Source organism: Salvelinus fontinalis, chromosome 2 (genome assembly GCF_029448725.1).
Source record: "Salvelinus fontinalis isolate EN_2023a chromosome 2, ASM2944872v1, whole genome shotgun sequence".
NCBI classification, from domain to species: Eukaryota; Metazoa; Chordata; class Actinopteri; order Salmoniformes; family Salmonidae; genus Salvelinus; species Salvelinus fontinalis.
This window is the reverse complement of record NC_074666.1, coordinates 21,076,966-21,092,835: the sequence shown is the minus strand read 5'-3', so window position 1 is coordinate 21,092,835 and position 15,870 is coordinate 21,076,966. Positions and strand designations below refer to the sequence as shown.

Sequence of the window (15,870 nt, the reverse complement as noted above, 5' to 3'; positions counted from 1 at the left end):
TAAATGTACCTGTTTGTGAAGCTTCACCAGGTTCTTTTCACTAGGATAGGTGTTCTGTTTGTCATCAAAGTCCTCATAGTCATCAATGTTTCTGCCCATCTTCTCCTGGTACTCCACAGGGCACTAAGAGAGAAAACTCTGTTAGGATCATAGAGACAGATACTGTGCCTTCAGAAAGTATTCAGACCCTTTGAATTTTTCCAAATTTTGTTAAATTACAGCCTCATTCTAAAATAGATTTTTTTTCAAATGATTTCAGCAATCTACACACAAGACACTATAATTGCAAAGCGAAAAAAAGGTTTAGACATTTTTGCTGATTTCTTAAAAACAAGATATGTAAATAACAAATTTAAACGTAAGTATTCAGACCCTATGCTATGAGACTTTAAATTGACCCTGTTTCCATTGATCATTCTTGAGATGTTTCTACAACTTTATTGGAGTCCACCTGTGGTAAATTCAATTGATTGGACATGAGTTGGAAAGGCACACACCTGTCTATATTTAACTCCCACAGTTGACAGTGCATGTCAGATCAAAAACTAAGCCATGGAGTTGAAGGAATTGTCTGTAGAGCTCAGAGATAGGATTGTGTCGAGGCACAGATCTGGGGAAGGGTACCAAAAAATAAAGATTTTTCTTTCTAGAGCTGGCCGCCCAGCCAAACGAAGCAATCGGGGGAGAAGGGCCTTGGTTAGGGAGGTGAGCTCTAGAGTTAGGGAGGTGAGCCGACAGAGCTCTAGAGTTCCTCTGCGGAGATGGGAGAACTTTCCAGAAGGACAAGCCTGTCTGCAGCTCTCCACCAATCAGGCCTTTATGGTAGAGTGGCCAGACGGAAGCCACTCCTCAGTAAAAGGAACATGACAGCCCGCTTGGAGTTTGCCAAAAGGCACCTAAAGACTCTCAGATGATGAGAAACAAGATTCTCTGGTCTGATGAATCCAAGATTGAATTGAACTATTTGGCCTGAATGCCAAGCGTCACGTCTGGAGAAAACCTGGCACCATCCCTACGGTGAAGCATGGTGGTGGCAGCGTCATGCTGTGGGGATGTTTTTCAGAGGAAGGATCGAAGGAAAGATGAACGGAGCAAAGTACAGAGAATCCTTGATGAAAACCTGCTCAGGACCTCAGACTGGGGCGAAGGTTCACCTTCCAACAGGACAACGACCGTAAGCACACAGCCAATACAACGCAGAAGTGGCTTCGGGACAAGTCTCTGAATACCCTTGAGTGGCCCAGCCAGAGCCTGGACTTGAACCTGATCAATCATCTCTGGAGAGACCTGAAAATAGCTGTGCAGCAACGCTCCCCATCCAACCTGACAGAGCTTGAGAGGATCTGCAGAGAAGAATGGGAGAAACTCCCCAAATACACATTTGCCAAGCTTGTAGCGTCATACTCAAGACTTGAGGCTGTAATCGCTGCCAAAGGTGCTTCAACAAAGTACTGAGTAAAGAGTCTGAATACTTATGTTAATGTGATAGTTTAAAAAGAAAATCATAAATGAACAAAAATGTCTAGAAACCTGGTTTTGCTTTGTCATTACGGGGTATTGTGTAGAGATTGATGAGGGGGATAAAAAAAACAATTCAATCAATTAAAGAATAAGGCTGTAATGTAACAAAATGTGTAAAAAGTCAAGGGGTCTGAATACTTTTCAAAGGCACTGTAGAGGACTCCAGTGCCCCATAATGGGACAGATGCAATGATGCGACCTCTATCTAAGTTTATGGTTAGGATCAACAAAGGCACTGGACATTCTCAGGCCACTTCACATTAGTCACTTGTTTAATCCTCACTTTAAGTACATAGAGAGAGTGCACACATCTCATTCAATAACTTTGTGGGGTTGGGCTCCACATTCTTTACTGAGAATATGTCATTGTTTCTTTGTTTGATGCTTTGTCCTTCTTTAATCTTGCCTTTCTAAGAATAGTATCGATGTACTTCCTCAGTGGGTGGTTATACTTGATGGATTCTTGGACTTTTCTCACTTCCTAAAACAGATCAACAGCAAATAGAAGGACATCAATTAAACACAATTCAACTCAGTTTCTAAGAAACAGACCGCTATAATGTTTAAATGTTGTAGTCAGAGCAGTAACCATTCACTACCTCCATGACGTCCTCTAGATTCTCCTCTGCATCAGCCTTCTCTGTCATCAGCTTGGCTGCCTTGAAGTAGGTCTTGATGAGCAGGTGTCCCTGCCGCGAGGCGTTCCAATATGAGCGCGGAATCTCTACTAGGCCATAACCTAGCAACAGCACCAGCAGGAACAGGCCCCAGGTGTTGGCTGCAGTGATGCCTATTGTCTGGAGCTCATACCTGAGAGAGACAAAGGGACAGACCAAACAAGATTTAAGTGAGACAAAGACATACATGGTTCCTTCTAATTACCTTTCTATATTAGTACTGTGTTGTATAGAGTACAATGAGGTGAAATGCAGAATGGTAACTTTTTTTTGTAGTCAACAGCGCACTTTCAAAGTCTAATTTGTCCATGTTGCTGTGCACTCACCAGGAGAGGTGCCACTGAGGGTGAACGGCAACGTAGATAAGCAGCGATCCGAAGATGAGCAGGTATGTCCCGTAATAAATGGCATTCTCTATCAGTGCCGTCTTTATTTTCCCAGTGATAGAGAAGCCCCCTGAGCGTGCATAGGATTGCATGAAGGGCAGCAGCAGCCTGCAAAGCCAACAAGATCTGGATTAAGGCAGCTGTAGTCTCTTAGTATATCAGACAAAATGAACAAACTTAGAGACCAGTTCTGATCAGTAGTGTTTCCAGTACAATTAAATACAAGGCCAAACAGTGTCAAGCACTCACCAGGTGAGACACTGAGAGGTCCAGTAAACAACCCTCCAGAACACAGGCATGATTCCATCCGGAATGTAGCTCCACGGCTTGTAACACACCTTTGGAACACTGTCATGGAAAACATACAAACAGTGTTGATATGCAGTTAGCAAGGTCTGGAAACATTGAAGAAATTAACATCTGGAGGGGAATGAAATGACAAAAGCTACTGCCTACTGATATACTGATGGTGACCGATTTAAGAGGAATCAAAAAAAAGATACTGGAGCAAAGCACATAAACGTTGATCTTCATTGTCAAACAATGAAACTTCAATGTTTGCCTTGTATAGACTATTAGGATAATATGTCAGACTGTCTGGGAGAAAACACTGTACATGATGACAGTCAAGCAAAACTACATTGGGAAAAATATATAAATGCAACATGTAAATACCACAGTAAATGTCAATACCACAGATGTCTCAAGTTGAGGGAGCGTGCAATTGGAATAATGACGCAGGAATGTCCACCAGAGCTGTTGCCAGGGAATTTACTGTTCATTTCTCTACCATAAGCCTCCTCCAACTTCGTTTTAGAGAATTTGGCAGTTAGTCCAACCGGCCTCAACCGCAGACAACGTGTAAGGCGTCGTGGAGGCGTGCGGTTTGCTGTTGTCAATGTTGTGAACAGAGTACACCATGATGGTGGTGGGGTTATGGTATGGGCAGGCATAAGCTACAGACAACGAGCATTTTATCGATGGCCATTTGAATGCACAAAAATACTGTGATGAGATCCTGATGCCCATTGTGTGACCAACATATGCATATCTGTATTCCCAGTCGTGAAATCCATAGATTAGGGCCTAATTAATTAATTAAAATTCCCTGATTTCCTTATATGAACTGTAACTTAGTAAAATTGTTTCATGTTGCGTTTATATTTTTGTTCAGTATAAAAAGGACCCAAAGTACTTGACATTTCACGATGGGAAGATAGTGGACTTTTAGCTGTTGCAAATGAATGTGTGACAGCAGATAAACAAAATCTTCCTGGTAATCCCATTTAGATCAGTTTGTGCAAAACCGTTTTGAGAAGACAGCTAAAACACAGTCTCATGTTTTGAATTACAGCAATGGTTCCTGCCTTATGCTTTCTGTCTAGGACCCTGATCCCTGGTCTTTGGTAACTACTGTACATGCTAGTGTTTTGTTCAACCAAATCCTGACCTCTGACCTGTCATGTCATGTCATTACCCTGAGTGCTGAACCTAATCCTATGACACGTGAACATATGATGAGACCCTAGGGATTAGGCACTAACCTTTTAGTGGGTGTGGCCATAGTGGAGTTTCCTGCAGTTTGATTGGATATCAGTGGGGTCACCAGGGATACGGAGCCATGTTCTTCATGATCAATCTTACACTGCTTGTAGATTGTCTGAAAGGTCCAAACAAACACACAGACAAAGGAACATAAGGCACTAAAAATTGTTAAAGACTCCAGCCACCAAAGTCAGACTGTTCTCTCTGCTACCGCATGGCAAGCAGTACAGATGCACCAAATCTGGAACCAACAGGAACCTGAACAGCTTCTATCCCCAATCCATAAAACTGCTAAATGGTTTAGTTAAATAGTTAATTAAATAGCTACCCATACTATCTGCATTGACCATTTTTGCACAAACTTTGACTCATTACATACACTGCAGTTAGTCACTTTATTCCTAGTTATATGTACACATCTACCTCAATTACTTTGTACCCCTGCACATTGACTTGGTACTAGTACCTTGTCTATATAGCCAAGTTATCGTTACTCATTGTGTTTCTATTATTTCTTTATTTTCTTTCTCTCTGCATTGTTGGGAAGGGCACGTAAGTAAGCACTTCACTGTTAGTACACACCTGTTGTTTATGAAAAATGTGACAAATAAAATTGTATTTGATATCAGTAAGGTCTGCAAACACAGACACACCAAGTTACTTGTCACCATTTTCATCCAAGTTAGGTGTTTCTTGAAAAAGGGAATGGATAAGATGGGGTTTTGGTGATGAAAGAGGGCAATAGTACTAACCGTGCTGATGTCCAGAGGAAGAATGAAGACGATGAGGAAACACAGGTACCAGGCCAGCAAAGTGCCAAACAGCACCATCCTCTGCTGCTTACGGAAGTCTGCATAGCGATGTAGCAGGAACAGAGCCAGGAAGAACACCACCACTATCTCAATGCCCAGCGCAGCCCCACTCATCCTGACTGCCTCTCTTATTGCTCTCGAAACCAGCAACACAGTCACTAAAAAGAGAGAAATATGTCAAATAAATCCCAAGACTATTCAATAGATGGGTGTAAAAGAAAAGTTCACATCAAAAAGTAATATTGCATGGTCTAAACAAATGTGTATGTACTCCTAAGAGACAACAAGTAGCTCTTCTTTTGAAAGTTTCAGGCAGAGCATAATTCTCACTGAGTGACACATACTCCCCTCCCCCTCTGTCAATTACTTGAGAAAATAATGAACCCATTTTCATTGGCTTCCAAAGCCATGAGTAGTCTCCTACAAAAGACCTATTGGTCTGTCCGAGTCTGAAAGGGTCTTTTGTTTTCCTCCTTTGGAGCATGATTAAATGAGAATGGGAACATTCTGCTCTACATAAAACAAACATTTACAATAACACAACCAAAGAAATGGCATGAATGAATATGATTGTGGTAAAACAATGTCATAATATAAGCCATTGCAGGGCCAGCTAATTGGCATTAGCTAGCCCCCCTCCCCCCCCTCCTACCGCAGCAAGGACCTCAACATGACAGCAGGACATATGCCCAGGCAGTGTGCAGCGCAACAGGCCCAACCTGCATTAATACACCCACCCAAGCCCCATCCTGCGACCTAAGAGGTATGTATCAGATGCTCAACATGCTCTGCTCACACCTACTGCGATGGTCCACGCCTAAACCACACTAGACAATATGGAACACAAAGCTTTACTATCTCATCCTGGAATATACAAGGTCTAAGGTCATCTGCCTTTGGCCAAAAGAGCAGGAACCCAGACGTCAAAGAAATTGGAAATACAGACATTTTCATCCTACAAGAAACATGGTATAAAGGAGACAGACCAACCGGTTGCCCTATAGGTTAGAGAGATCTGGTAGTCCCATCCACCAAACTACCAGGTGTGAAACAGGGAAGAGACTCAGGGGGAATGCTAATTTGGTATAGAGCAGACCTAACCCACTCTATTAAATTAGTCAAAAAGGAAAATGTTATATCTGGCTAGAAATTATTAAGGAAATTATCTCAACAGAGAGAAATGTCCTCATGTGTGCTACCTATAACAATGACAGCTTCTCCATCCTAGAGGGGGAAATCAACAATTTCCAGGCTCAGGGACATGTACTAGACTGTGACGACCTAAATTTCAGAACCCGACACCCTCAGCACACAGGGGGACAAACACCTACCTGGAGGTGACAGCAATCCCTCCCCCTTATGCCCCCCTAGACAGAACTACGACAACATAACCAACAAAAACTGGTCACAACTCCTGCAGCTCTGTCAGACGCTGGTATGTACATAGTCAATGGTAGGCGTCGAGGGGACTCCTATGGTAGGTACACCTATAGCTCATCTCTTGGCAGTAGTACTACTTTATCACTGACCCTAACCCAGAGACTCTTAGAGCTTTCACAGTCAGTCCACTGACACCCCTAATAGATCACAGAAAAAGCACACTATTTGAACATAGCTTTGCTCAAATCAGGAGTCATCAATGCCAAAGGAACTTATTAATATTAAGAAATGCTATAGATGAAAGGAAAACAGTGTGGAAATATGCCAAAAAACAATAAGGTAACCAAAAATTCAAACCCTTGACAAATGGTTTGATATAGAATGCAAAAACCAAAGTAAAAAATTGAGAAACCTATCTATCTAACCAAAAACATAGAGACTAGTGATGCACCGATATTCAATATTTTCCATGCCAAAAAACCCGATACCGATACCCGATATTTAAAAAAAAATTCAGCCTTAAGCATTCTAGTCCAGTTAAATAGTTAACACACACACACGGATGCAGCGGTCTAAGGCACTGCAAGAGGTGTCACTACAGTCCCTGGTTCGAATCCAGGCTGTATCACATCCGGTCGTGATTGGGAGTCCCATAGGGCAGCGCACAATTGGCCCAGCATCGTCCGGGTTTGGCCGGTGTAGGCCGTCATTGCAAATAAGAATTTGTTCTTAACTGACTTTCCTAGTTAAATAAAGGTTAAACACACACACACAACCACACTGACCAAAAAGTTATTTTAAAGTACTTCCGCATTCAACAACCCGGTCGCATTCCGCTTCGCTCCATAGGTAGTATCACACTTTCACTTCATTTCATTACAGTACAACGGTTTGATTTGTTTGATCTTAGCTAGCTACATAGCCGTCTTTGTATCAAAGATAATTGTGTAGTTTAGAGCGATTTTCTAGGTTAGCTAGCCAGCTATTTTCGTCCTTTTAACGTAACGTAACGTAATCAACACTGCTAGCTAGCTAGCTACCGAATAGCAGCACTGTAGAATCTACTACATTCAACGGAACGACTTGATTAGTGTAGTGTTAACTAGTTACACAGTTGTCTCTGCTGTCCTTGTATCTAAGATAACTGTGGAGTCTAGAGTAATTTTCGGTTAGCTAGCCAGCTATTTTCGTCCGCCGCGCTGCCGTTCCCCTACCTAGTCAATACTGCTGGTCAACACCGCTAACACTGCTAACACTGCTAGCTAGCCAACTTCTACCGAATAGCAGCACTGTAGAAACTATTACATTACAACGGAACGATTTGATTAGTGTAGTGTTAGCTGGCTAGTGTTAGCTAGCTACATAGTTGTCTTTGCTGTCCTTGTATCTAGGACAATTGTGTAGTTAGACTAATTATCTGGCCAGTTACCGAGGTTACCTAGCCAGCTATCGAGGCTACCTGGCCAGCTACACTTTCAAACAAAGTCAACAACGCAGCCACTGCTAGCCAGCCTACTTCAGCAGTACTGTATCATTTTAATCATTTTAGTCAATAAGATTTTTGCAACGTAAGTTTAACTTTCTGAACATTCGAGACGTGTAGTCCACTTGTCATTCCAATCTCCTTTGCATTAGCGTAGCCTCTTCTGTAGCCTGTCAACTATGTGTCTGTCTATCCCTGTTCTCTCCTCTCTGCACAGACCATACAAACGCTTCACACCGCGTGGCCGCGGCCACCCTAATCTGGTGGTCCCAGCCCGCACGACCCACGTGGAGTTCCAGGTCTCCGGTAGCCTCTGGAACTGCCGATCTGCGGCCAACAAGGCAGAGTTCATCTCAGCCTATGCTTCCCTCCAGTCCCTCGACTTCTTGGCACTGACGGAAACATGGCTCACCACAGATAACACTGCTACTCCTACTGCTCTCTCTTCGTCTGCCCACGTGTTCTCGCACACCCCGAGAGCTTCTGGTCAGCGGGGTGGTGGCACCGGGATCCTCATCTCTCCCAAGTGGTCATTCTCTCTTTCTCCCCTTACCCATCTGTCTATCGCCTCCTTTGAATTCCATGCTGTCACAGTTACCAGCCCTTTCAAGCTTAACATCCTTATCATTTATCGCCCTCCAGGTTCCCTCGGAGAGTTCATCAATGAGCTTGATGCCTTGATAAGCTCCTTTCCTGAGGACGGCTCACCTCTCACAGTTCTGGGTGACTTTAACCTCCCCACGTCTACGTTTGACTCATTCCTCTCTGCCTCCTTCTTTCCACTCCTCTCCTCTTTTGACCTCACCCTCTCACCTCCCCCCCTACTCACAAGGCAGGCAATACGTTTGACCTCATCTTTACTAGATGCTGTTCTTCCACTAACCTCATTGCAACTCCCCTCCAAGTCTCCGACCACTACCTTGTATCCTTTTCCCTCTCGCTCTCATCCAACACTTCCCACACTGCCCCTACTCGGATGGTATCGCGCCGTCCCAACCTTCGCTCTCTCTCCCCCGCTACTCTCTCCTCTTCCATCCTATCATCTCTTCCCTCTGCTCAAACCTTCTCCAACCTATCTCCTGATTCTGCCTCCTCAACCCTCCTCTCCTCCCTTTCTGCATCATTTGACTCTCTATGTCCCCTATCCTCCAGGCCGGCTCGGTCCCCCCCTCCCGCTCCGTGGCTCGACGACTCATTGCGAGCTCACAGAACAGGGCTCCGGGCAGCCGAGCGGAAATGGAGGAAAACTCGCCTCCCTGCGGACCTGGCATCCTTTCACTCCCTCCTCTCTACATTTTCCTCTTCTGTCTCTGCTGCTAAAGCCACTTTCTACCACTCTAAATTCCAAGCATCTGCCTCTAACCCTAGGAAGCTCTTTGCCACCTTCTCCTCCCTCCTGAATCCTCCTCCCCCTCCCCCCTCTCTGCAGACGACTTCGTCAACCATTTTGAAAAGAAGGTCGACGACATCCGATCCTCGTTTGCTAAGTCAAACGACACCGCTGGTTCTGCTCACACTGCCCTACCCTGTGCTCTGACCTCTTTCTCCCCTCTCTCTCCAGATGAAATCTCGCGTCTTGTGACGGCCGGCCGCCCAACAACCTGCCCGCTTGACCCTATCCCCTCCTCTCTTCTCCAGACCATTTCCGGAGACCTTCTCCCTTACCTCACCTCGCTCATCAACTCATCCTTGAACGCTGGCTACGTCCCTTCCGTCTTCAAGAGAGCGAGAGTTGCACCCCTTCTGAAAAAACCTACACTCGATCCCTCCGATGTCAACAACTACAGACCAGTATCCCTTCTTTCTTTTCTCTCCAAAACTCTTGAACGTACCGTCCTTGGCCAGCTCTCCTGCTATCTCTCTCAGAATGACCTTCTTGATCCAAATCAGTCAGGTTTCAAGACTAGTCATTCAACTGAGACTGCTCTTCTCTGTATCACGGAGGCGCTCCGCACTGCTAAAGCTAACTCTCTCTCCTCTGCTCTCATCCTTCTAGACCTATCGGCTGCCTTCGATACTGTGAACCATCAGATCCTCCTCTCCACCCTCTCCGAGTTGGGCATCTCCGGCGCGGCCCACGCTTGGATTGCATCCTACCTGACAGGTCGCTCCTACCAGGTGGCGTGGCGAGAATCTGTCTCCTCACCACGCGCTCTCACCACTGGTGTCCCCCAGGGCTCTGTACTAGGCCCTCTCCTATTCTCGCTATACACCAAGTCACTTGGCTCTGTCATAACCTCACATGGTCTCTCCTATCATTGCTTTGCAGACGACACACAATTAATCTTCTCCTTTCCCCCTTCTGATGACCAGGTGGCGAATCGCATCTCTGCATGTCTGGCAGACATATCAGTGTGGATGACGGATCACCACCTCAAGCTGAACCTCGGCAAGACGGAGCTGCTCTTCCTCCCGGGGAAGGACTGCCCGTTCCATGATCTCGCCATCACGGTTGACAACTCCATTGTGTCCTCCTCCCAGAGCGCTAAGAACCTTGGCGTGATCCTGGACAACACCCTGTCGTTCTCAACTAACATCAAGGCGGTGGCCCGTTCCTGTAGGTTCATGCTCTACAACATCCGCAGAGTACGACCCTGCCTCACACAGGAAGCGGCGCAGGTCCTAATCCAGGCACTTGTCATCTCCCGTCTGGATTACTGCAACTCGCTGTTGGCTGGGCTCCCTGCCTGTGCCATTAAACCCCTACAACTCATCCAGAACGCCGCAGCCCGTCTGGTGTTCAACCTTCCCAAGTTCTCTCACGTCACCCCGCTCCTCCGCTCTCTCCACTGGCTTCCAGTTGAAGCTCGCATCCGCTACAAGACCATGGTGCTTGCCTACGGAGCTGTGAGGGGAACGGCACCTCAGTACCTTCAGGCTCTGATCAGGCCCTACACCCAAACAAGGGCACTGCGTTCATCCACCTCTGGCCTGCTCGCCTCCCTACCACTGAGGAAGTACAGTTCCCGCTCAGCCCAGTCAAAACTGTTCGCTGCTCTGGCACCCCAATGGTGGAACAAACTCCCTCACGACGCCAGGACAGCGGAGTCAATCACCACCTTCCGGAGACACCTGAAACCCCACCTCTTTAAGGAATACCTAGGATAGGATAAAGCAATCCTTCTGACCCCCCCCCCCCCCTTAAAAGATTTAGATGCACTATTGTAAAGTGGCTGTTCCACTGGATGTCATAAGGTGAATGCACCAATTTGTAAGTCGCTCTGGATAAGAGCGTCTGCTAAATGACTTAAATGTAAATGTTAAATGATTGTTGGAACCTATTTCTTTCACTTACTTTCTGTGCTGTTTCGTTGTTAATTTGTTCAGTCGTTTCATTCTCAACCATTTCTATGGAACGCCGTTTGGGTCTTTGTGTGTCAATAAATATACTATTTAACACTATTTGACGTGTCAAATAAGCTTGTTGACCAATCAGGACCTGAATATGACTGCTCGTCACATAAAAAATTAACAGGTTCATAAATTTTTTACATAGTTACTACACATTGATTACACTATCACTCGTATTTCATGTCACAACGATTCATCGATACGTATGCTATGATGCTGGTAAAGTTGTCTCGCGCACTTACAGTGCTGGTCATAAAAAAAAGCTAGTTCATGGATGCAAACAATGTTCTTCGCCCAAAACATAGCAAATCGACAATTTGTTTCAGTGGCTTTTGTTAGCTAACTAACTATATAGCTAGGTGTCATCATCTAAAATAACCCTAATTTATAAGACAGTTCTTATTTGATTAACGGTGGTCGGACACATCTATGTGAAGCTAGCCACAATAAGGATAAGCCACAATATTGGACTTTGCAGTTAGCCTTCAAAGTAAAAGTTTGGCATAATTCTACTATTTATATTCATTTGCATTACTGTCAATGACAAACTTGTATTTTGAAGGCAAACTGAAAATTCCACTATTGTGCCTAATCCTTATTGTGGCAAGCTTCACAACACATAACCAAGTCAGGTCGAGCAACACTAGCCAGATGAAGCTAGCTGCCTGCTTATAACGTTAGCTTTGGGCAACAGGGTTAAGCAGTTGGCTAGCTATGTATTTTCATGAACTTAAGTTCAATTTCAATAGTCGAACAACAAGTGGCAATCTAGCTAATACTTACTCACAAGGATTCCTAAATCCTTGCTAAGAATAATGAAAATGACTGTAGGTTCTACTGATCATTGTTTTCAGACTAGTTGTATTGGTGCCAGCTAGATACCAAGCTAAAGCTAGCTACCCCAGAAGTTGCGATAGAACAACTGGAGCTTTTACCAACGCAGTATTGTAAACACATCATTCGTGGCCGGTGTTTGCACAGCTTTGACAGTGCTACTGTATCTTTTTTGACACGCAAAGACCCAAACCACGTTCCATAGTATGCATGTTGTGAAGTTAATAGCAGTGACCCTATTACTGTGTAACTCCGGTAGGGCAACACCTGAAAAATAGCGCACTTGGTAGTGTGTACCGGTGCTCGACCAGTCGGCGAAAGCCAACATCACCCACAACAGAGAACGGTTGATTGTCAAGGGCAATGAATTCCATTATCTTGGCGTCAATGGATTTTGCCTTTGAGTTGTCTCGCTGAAATGTTGTTACTCTTTCAAATGACTGCTCGATCCACACAGCAGACATTGTGGGCTAGTTTAGGAATGCTGTGTTGCACGTATAGCGCAAAATTTTACGTGGCTTCATTACATAATGTACCTACGTTATATAAGTATGCACGTCAGCTTTGACATCAGTTTTGCACATCGGGACGTTAAACTAGACATCGGCCGATTCCGATATGTTCACCGATATATCGTGCATCCCTAATACAGACCCAGAAAAACTATGGCAAATCACTAAAACAAAAAGGAAAAGCACGTCAGAAATCATCTCAATGTAATTTAAGAACCTAACCACTTGGAAAACACTAAACAAACAACACAAAGAGTTATCTGTCCAAAACGGAGATGTATGGATAAACCACTTCTCCAATCTTTTCGGCTCTATAACAAAGAACAAACAGCAAACACATATACATGATCAAATACAAATCTTAGAATCAACTATTAAAGACTACCAGAACCCACTCTATTCTCCAATTACACAAAGAACTACTGGACAAAATACAAACCCTCCAACCCAAAAAGACATGTGGGGTTGATGGTATCCTAAATGAAATGAAAAAATATACAGACCACAAATTCCAATTGACTATACTTAAACTCTTTAACATCATCCTCAGCTCTGTCACCTCAATATTTGGAACCAAGGACTGATCTCCCTAATCCCTAATTACCCCAATAACTACCACGGGATATGTATCAACAGCAACCTTGGGAAAAATCCTCTACATTATCATTAACATCAACATCAGACTCATTTCCTCAGTGAAAACAATGTACTGAGCAAATGTCAAATTGGCTTTTTACCAAATTACAGTACGGCTGACCATGTATTCACCCACGCTTTGTTGATTTCAAAAAGCTTTCAACTCAATTTGGCATGAGGGTCTGCTATACAAATTGCCAAAACATATGACATCATAAAATCCATGTATACAAACAAGTGTACGGTTAAAACTGGCAAAAAACACAGACGCTTTCACACTTGTTAAACAATAAAAATGAATCTAATTTCACAGGCTAATGCTTAATTTGCCTTGGATGTTTTTACCACGTTTGGGGCCCCTTTGAAATAATACTTAACAGCAGCAAACAACCTATCAGAAATGCTAGCTAGCAAACCACGACTCACGCACAAGCTATGTGGCTACTACGTATTCACCACGTACACCCTAATTGACAAACAAACTAAAACGGCTAAAATTGTGCGGCTAAAATGGTCAAAAAAACACACATTTCTTTCCAGTGGGCCAGGGGGGTGAAACAGGGATGCAGCTTTAGCCCCACCCTCTTCAACATATTGTAATGACCCGGCTGGGTCATAAAGAGAAAAGAGACGGACTCTAGGTGTGCAGGTCAGAACACAGGTTTATTCCTAAACTGGGCTATTGTTCAGGCCACAGCCCACGCCGCTAAATGCCGAACGTACACAATTATACCATGTCGAGTTAAGGGTCACTCTCATAGGAACAGATCAAGGCCCGAACAGAAGAGAGAGAGATGACACAGTAACCCCTATTTATGCATTTCCAAACCCCGCGGGATTACCCATCATACCCCCCCAACCTTTCCATCTGTCCTGACATATTTAACCCCTGCTAGTAGCCATGAGAACCATAACACACCCACAAACACAATACCGGGTCGTTACAATATATATCAACAAAATGGCCCAGGGCACTAGAACAGTCTGAGTTAAGACTCTGCATGCAGAATTTTGCAAAAATATTCTCAGTGTACAACGTAAAACACCAAATAATGCATGCAAAGCAGAATGCTTATGCTCAAAATCCAGAAAAGAGCAGTTAAATTCAAAAACCACCTATAAGGAAGCGATTCCCTTGTCTACTCTCAAGAGAAGACAGGCTATGTACACACTGCCCACAAAATTAGGTGGAAACTGAGCTGCACTTCCTAACCTCCAGCCAAATGTATGACCATAGAGACACAGATTTCCCAGAGCCACAAAGAAATAGAAAACAAATCCAATTTTGATAAACTCCCATATCCACAGTGTGCAATCACAGCAGCAAGATTTGTGACCTGTTGCTACAAGGGCAACCAGTGAAGAACAAACACCATTGTAAATACAACCTATATTTTATATATTTTCCTTATGTACTTTAACTAATTGCACATCATTACAACACTGTATATAGACAATTACATTTGAAATGCCTTTATTATTTTGGAACTTTTGTGTGTGTAATGTTTACTGCAAATTCTTTATTTTCTCACATTTGTTTATCTATTTCACTTGCTTTGGCAATGTAAACATATGTCTCCCATGCCAATAAAGCCCCTTACTTTTAAATATAATTGAAATTGAGAGAGCTATCACCAGTGTAGGGTCATTACAGTAACTAAAGAAATGTAAGCCCATGTAAGAATTCACTCAAGTTAATTGAGCAAAGACAGCGCCACCTTGCTTGCTACGGTAACTCACACAACGTATTTAGCTGGTATGGTAGTTAAATCAATAACAAACAGGCAAAGACGCTTTCACACTTGTTAAAAAAACAAAAAAATAATCTAATTTCACAGGCTAATGCTTCATTTGCCTTGCCCTTGGATGTTTTGCCGCGTTTGGGGCCCCGTCGAAATAATACTTAATAGCAACAAACGACCTATCAGAAATGCTCGCTAACATAAGCGAACCACAACTCGCGAACACACAGTGTTGCTGGTACGCTTAATTATCTCACCATTCGACTGTTAGGGATCCAGCCAAAATCACAGTACCACAGTTATGATATCGTCAAATACAGCTACCGTGTACCATAGAAGAATTAGCGTCACGTCCTTGGTTCTTCCTGGTTTGCGTAATGGCAGCCGGGGATGATGGGTAGTGTATGCGTTTCTAAAACGTTAGTGCTATCCAGAATCCTTGAGCCTTCCCTAGCCTGCTACCTTGGACCTTTATCAACAAGACAGGCTTACCTACTGCGTGCTCTCTCGCCTCCTTTTGATTTTGGTCAAAGTTGATCGAGGAGATTCGTCGAGGATAGTGAACGTGAATACGCTTGCATGAAATGAGATGGTCCTTAGGCAAAATTATGTTTACAGGGGTGGATCCCATATTGTGATCAAAACTAATGAAATTAGTTGTGCAAGACATTTTATAGATAAAACAATATGGGGGTTTGGCAGATTTCCAAATTCTTCCGTTGGAGGATATACATGGATATACATGAACTACTTAAGTCGTTTTTTGGGGTATCTGTATTTTACTATTTCGGACAACTTTTACTTCACTACATTCCTGAAGAAAATAATTTACTTTTCACTCCATATATTTTCCCTGACACCCAAAAGTAATCGTTACATTTTGACAGGAAAATGGTCCAATTCACGCACTTGTCAAGAGATCATCCCAACTGCCTTTTATCTGGCGGACTCACCAAACACAAATGCTTTGTTTGTAAATTAATGTCTGAGA

At 43.7% G+C, this 15,870-nt stretch overlaps 1 protein-coding gene across 2 annotated transcripts in view; it reads right to left on the bottom strand.

The window, feature by feature from the left end:
* LOC129813923 (G-protein coupled receptor-associated protein LMBRD2B) overlaps window positions 1-15,300 on the bottom strand; it is a 29,160-nt gene extending 13,860 nt beyond the window's left edge. The window contains exons 1-8 of one of the 2 annotated variants that reach the window (XM_055866562.1): window positions 15,211-15,300; window positions 4,882-5,099; window positions 4,129-4,244; window positions 2,834-2,932; window positions 2,525-2,692; window positions 2,121-2,331; window positions 1,928-2,002; window positions 10-123 (exon numbers count right to left, since the gene is read on the bottom strand). In XM_055866562.1, coding sequence (XP_055722537.1) covers window positions 10-123; window positions 1,928-2,002; window positions 2,121-2,331; window positions 2,525-2,692; window positions 2,834-2,932; window positions 4,129-4,244; window positions 4,882-5,055 — 957 coding nt within the window. In that variant the 5' untranslated portion in view covers window positions 5,056-5,099; window positions 15,211-15,300. Of the gene's footprint in view, window positions 1-9; window positions 124-1,927; window positions 2,003-2,120; window positions 2,332-2,524; window positions 2,693-2,833; window positions 2,933-4,128; window positions 4,245-4,881; window positions 5,100-15,136 lie in introns of both variants that reach the window. The other variant, XM_055866553.1, reaches the window with a different exon arrangement.
* Window positions 15,301-15,870: the final 570 nt, after the last annotated feature.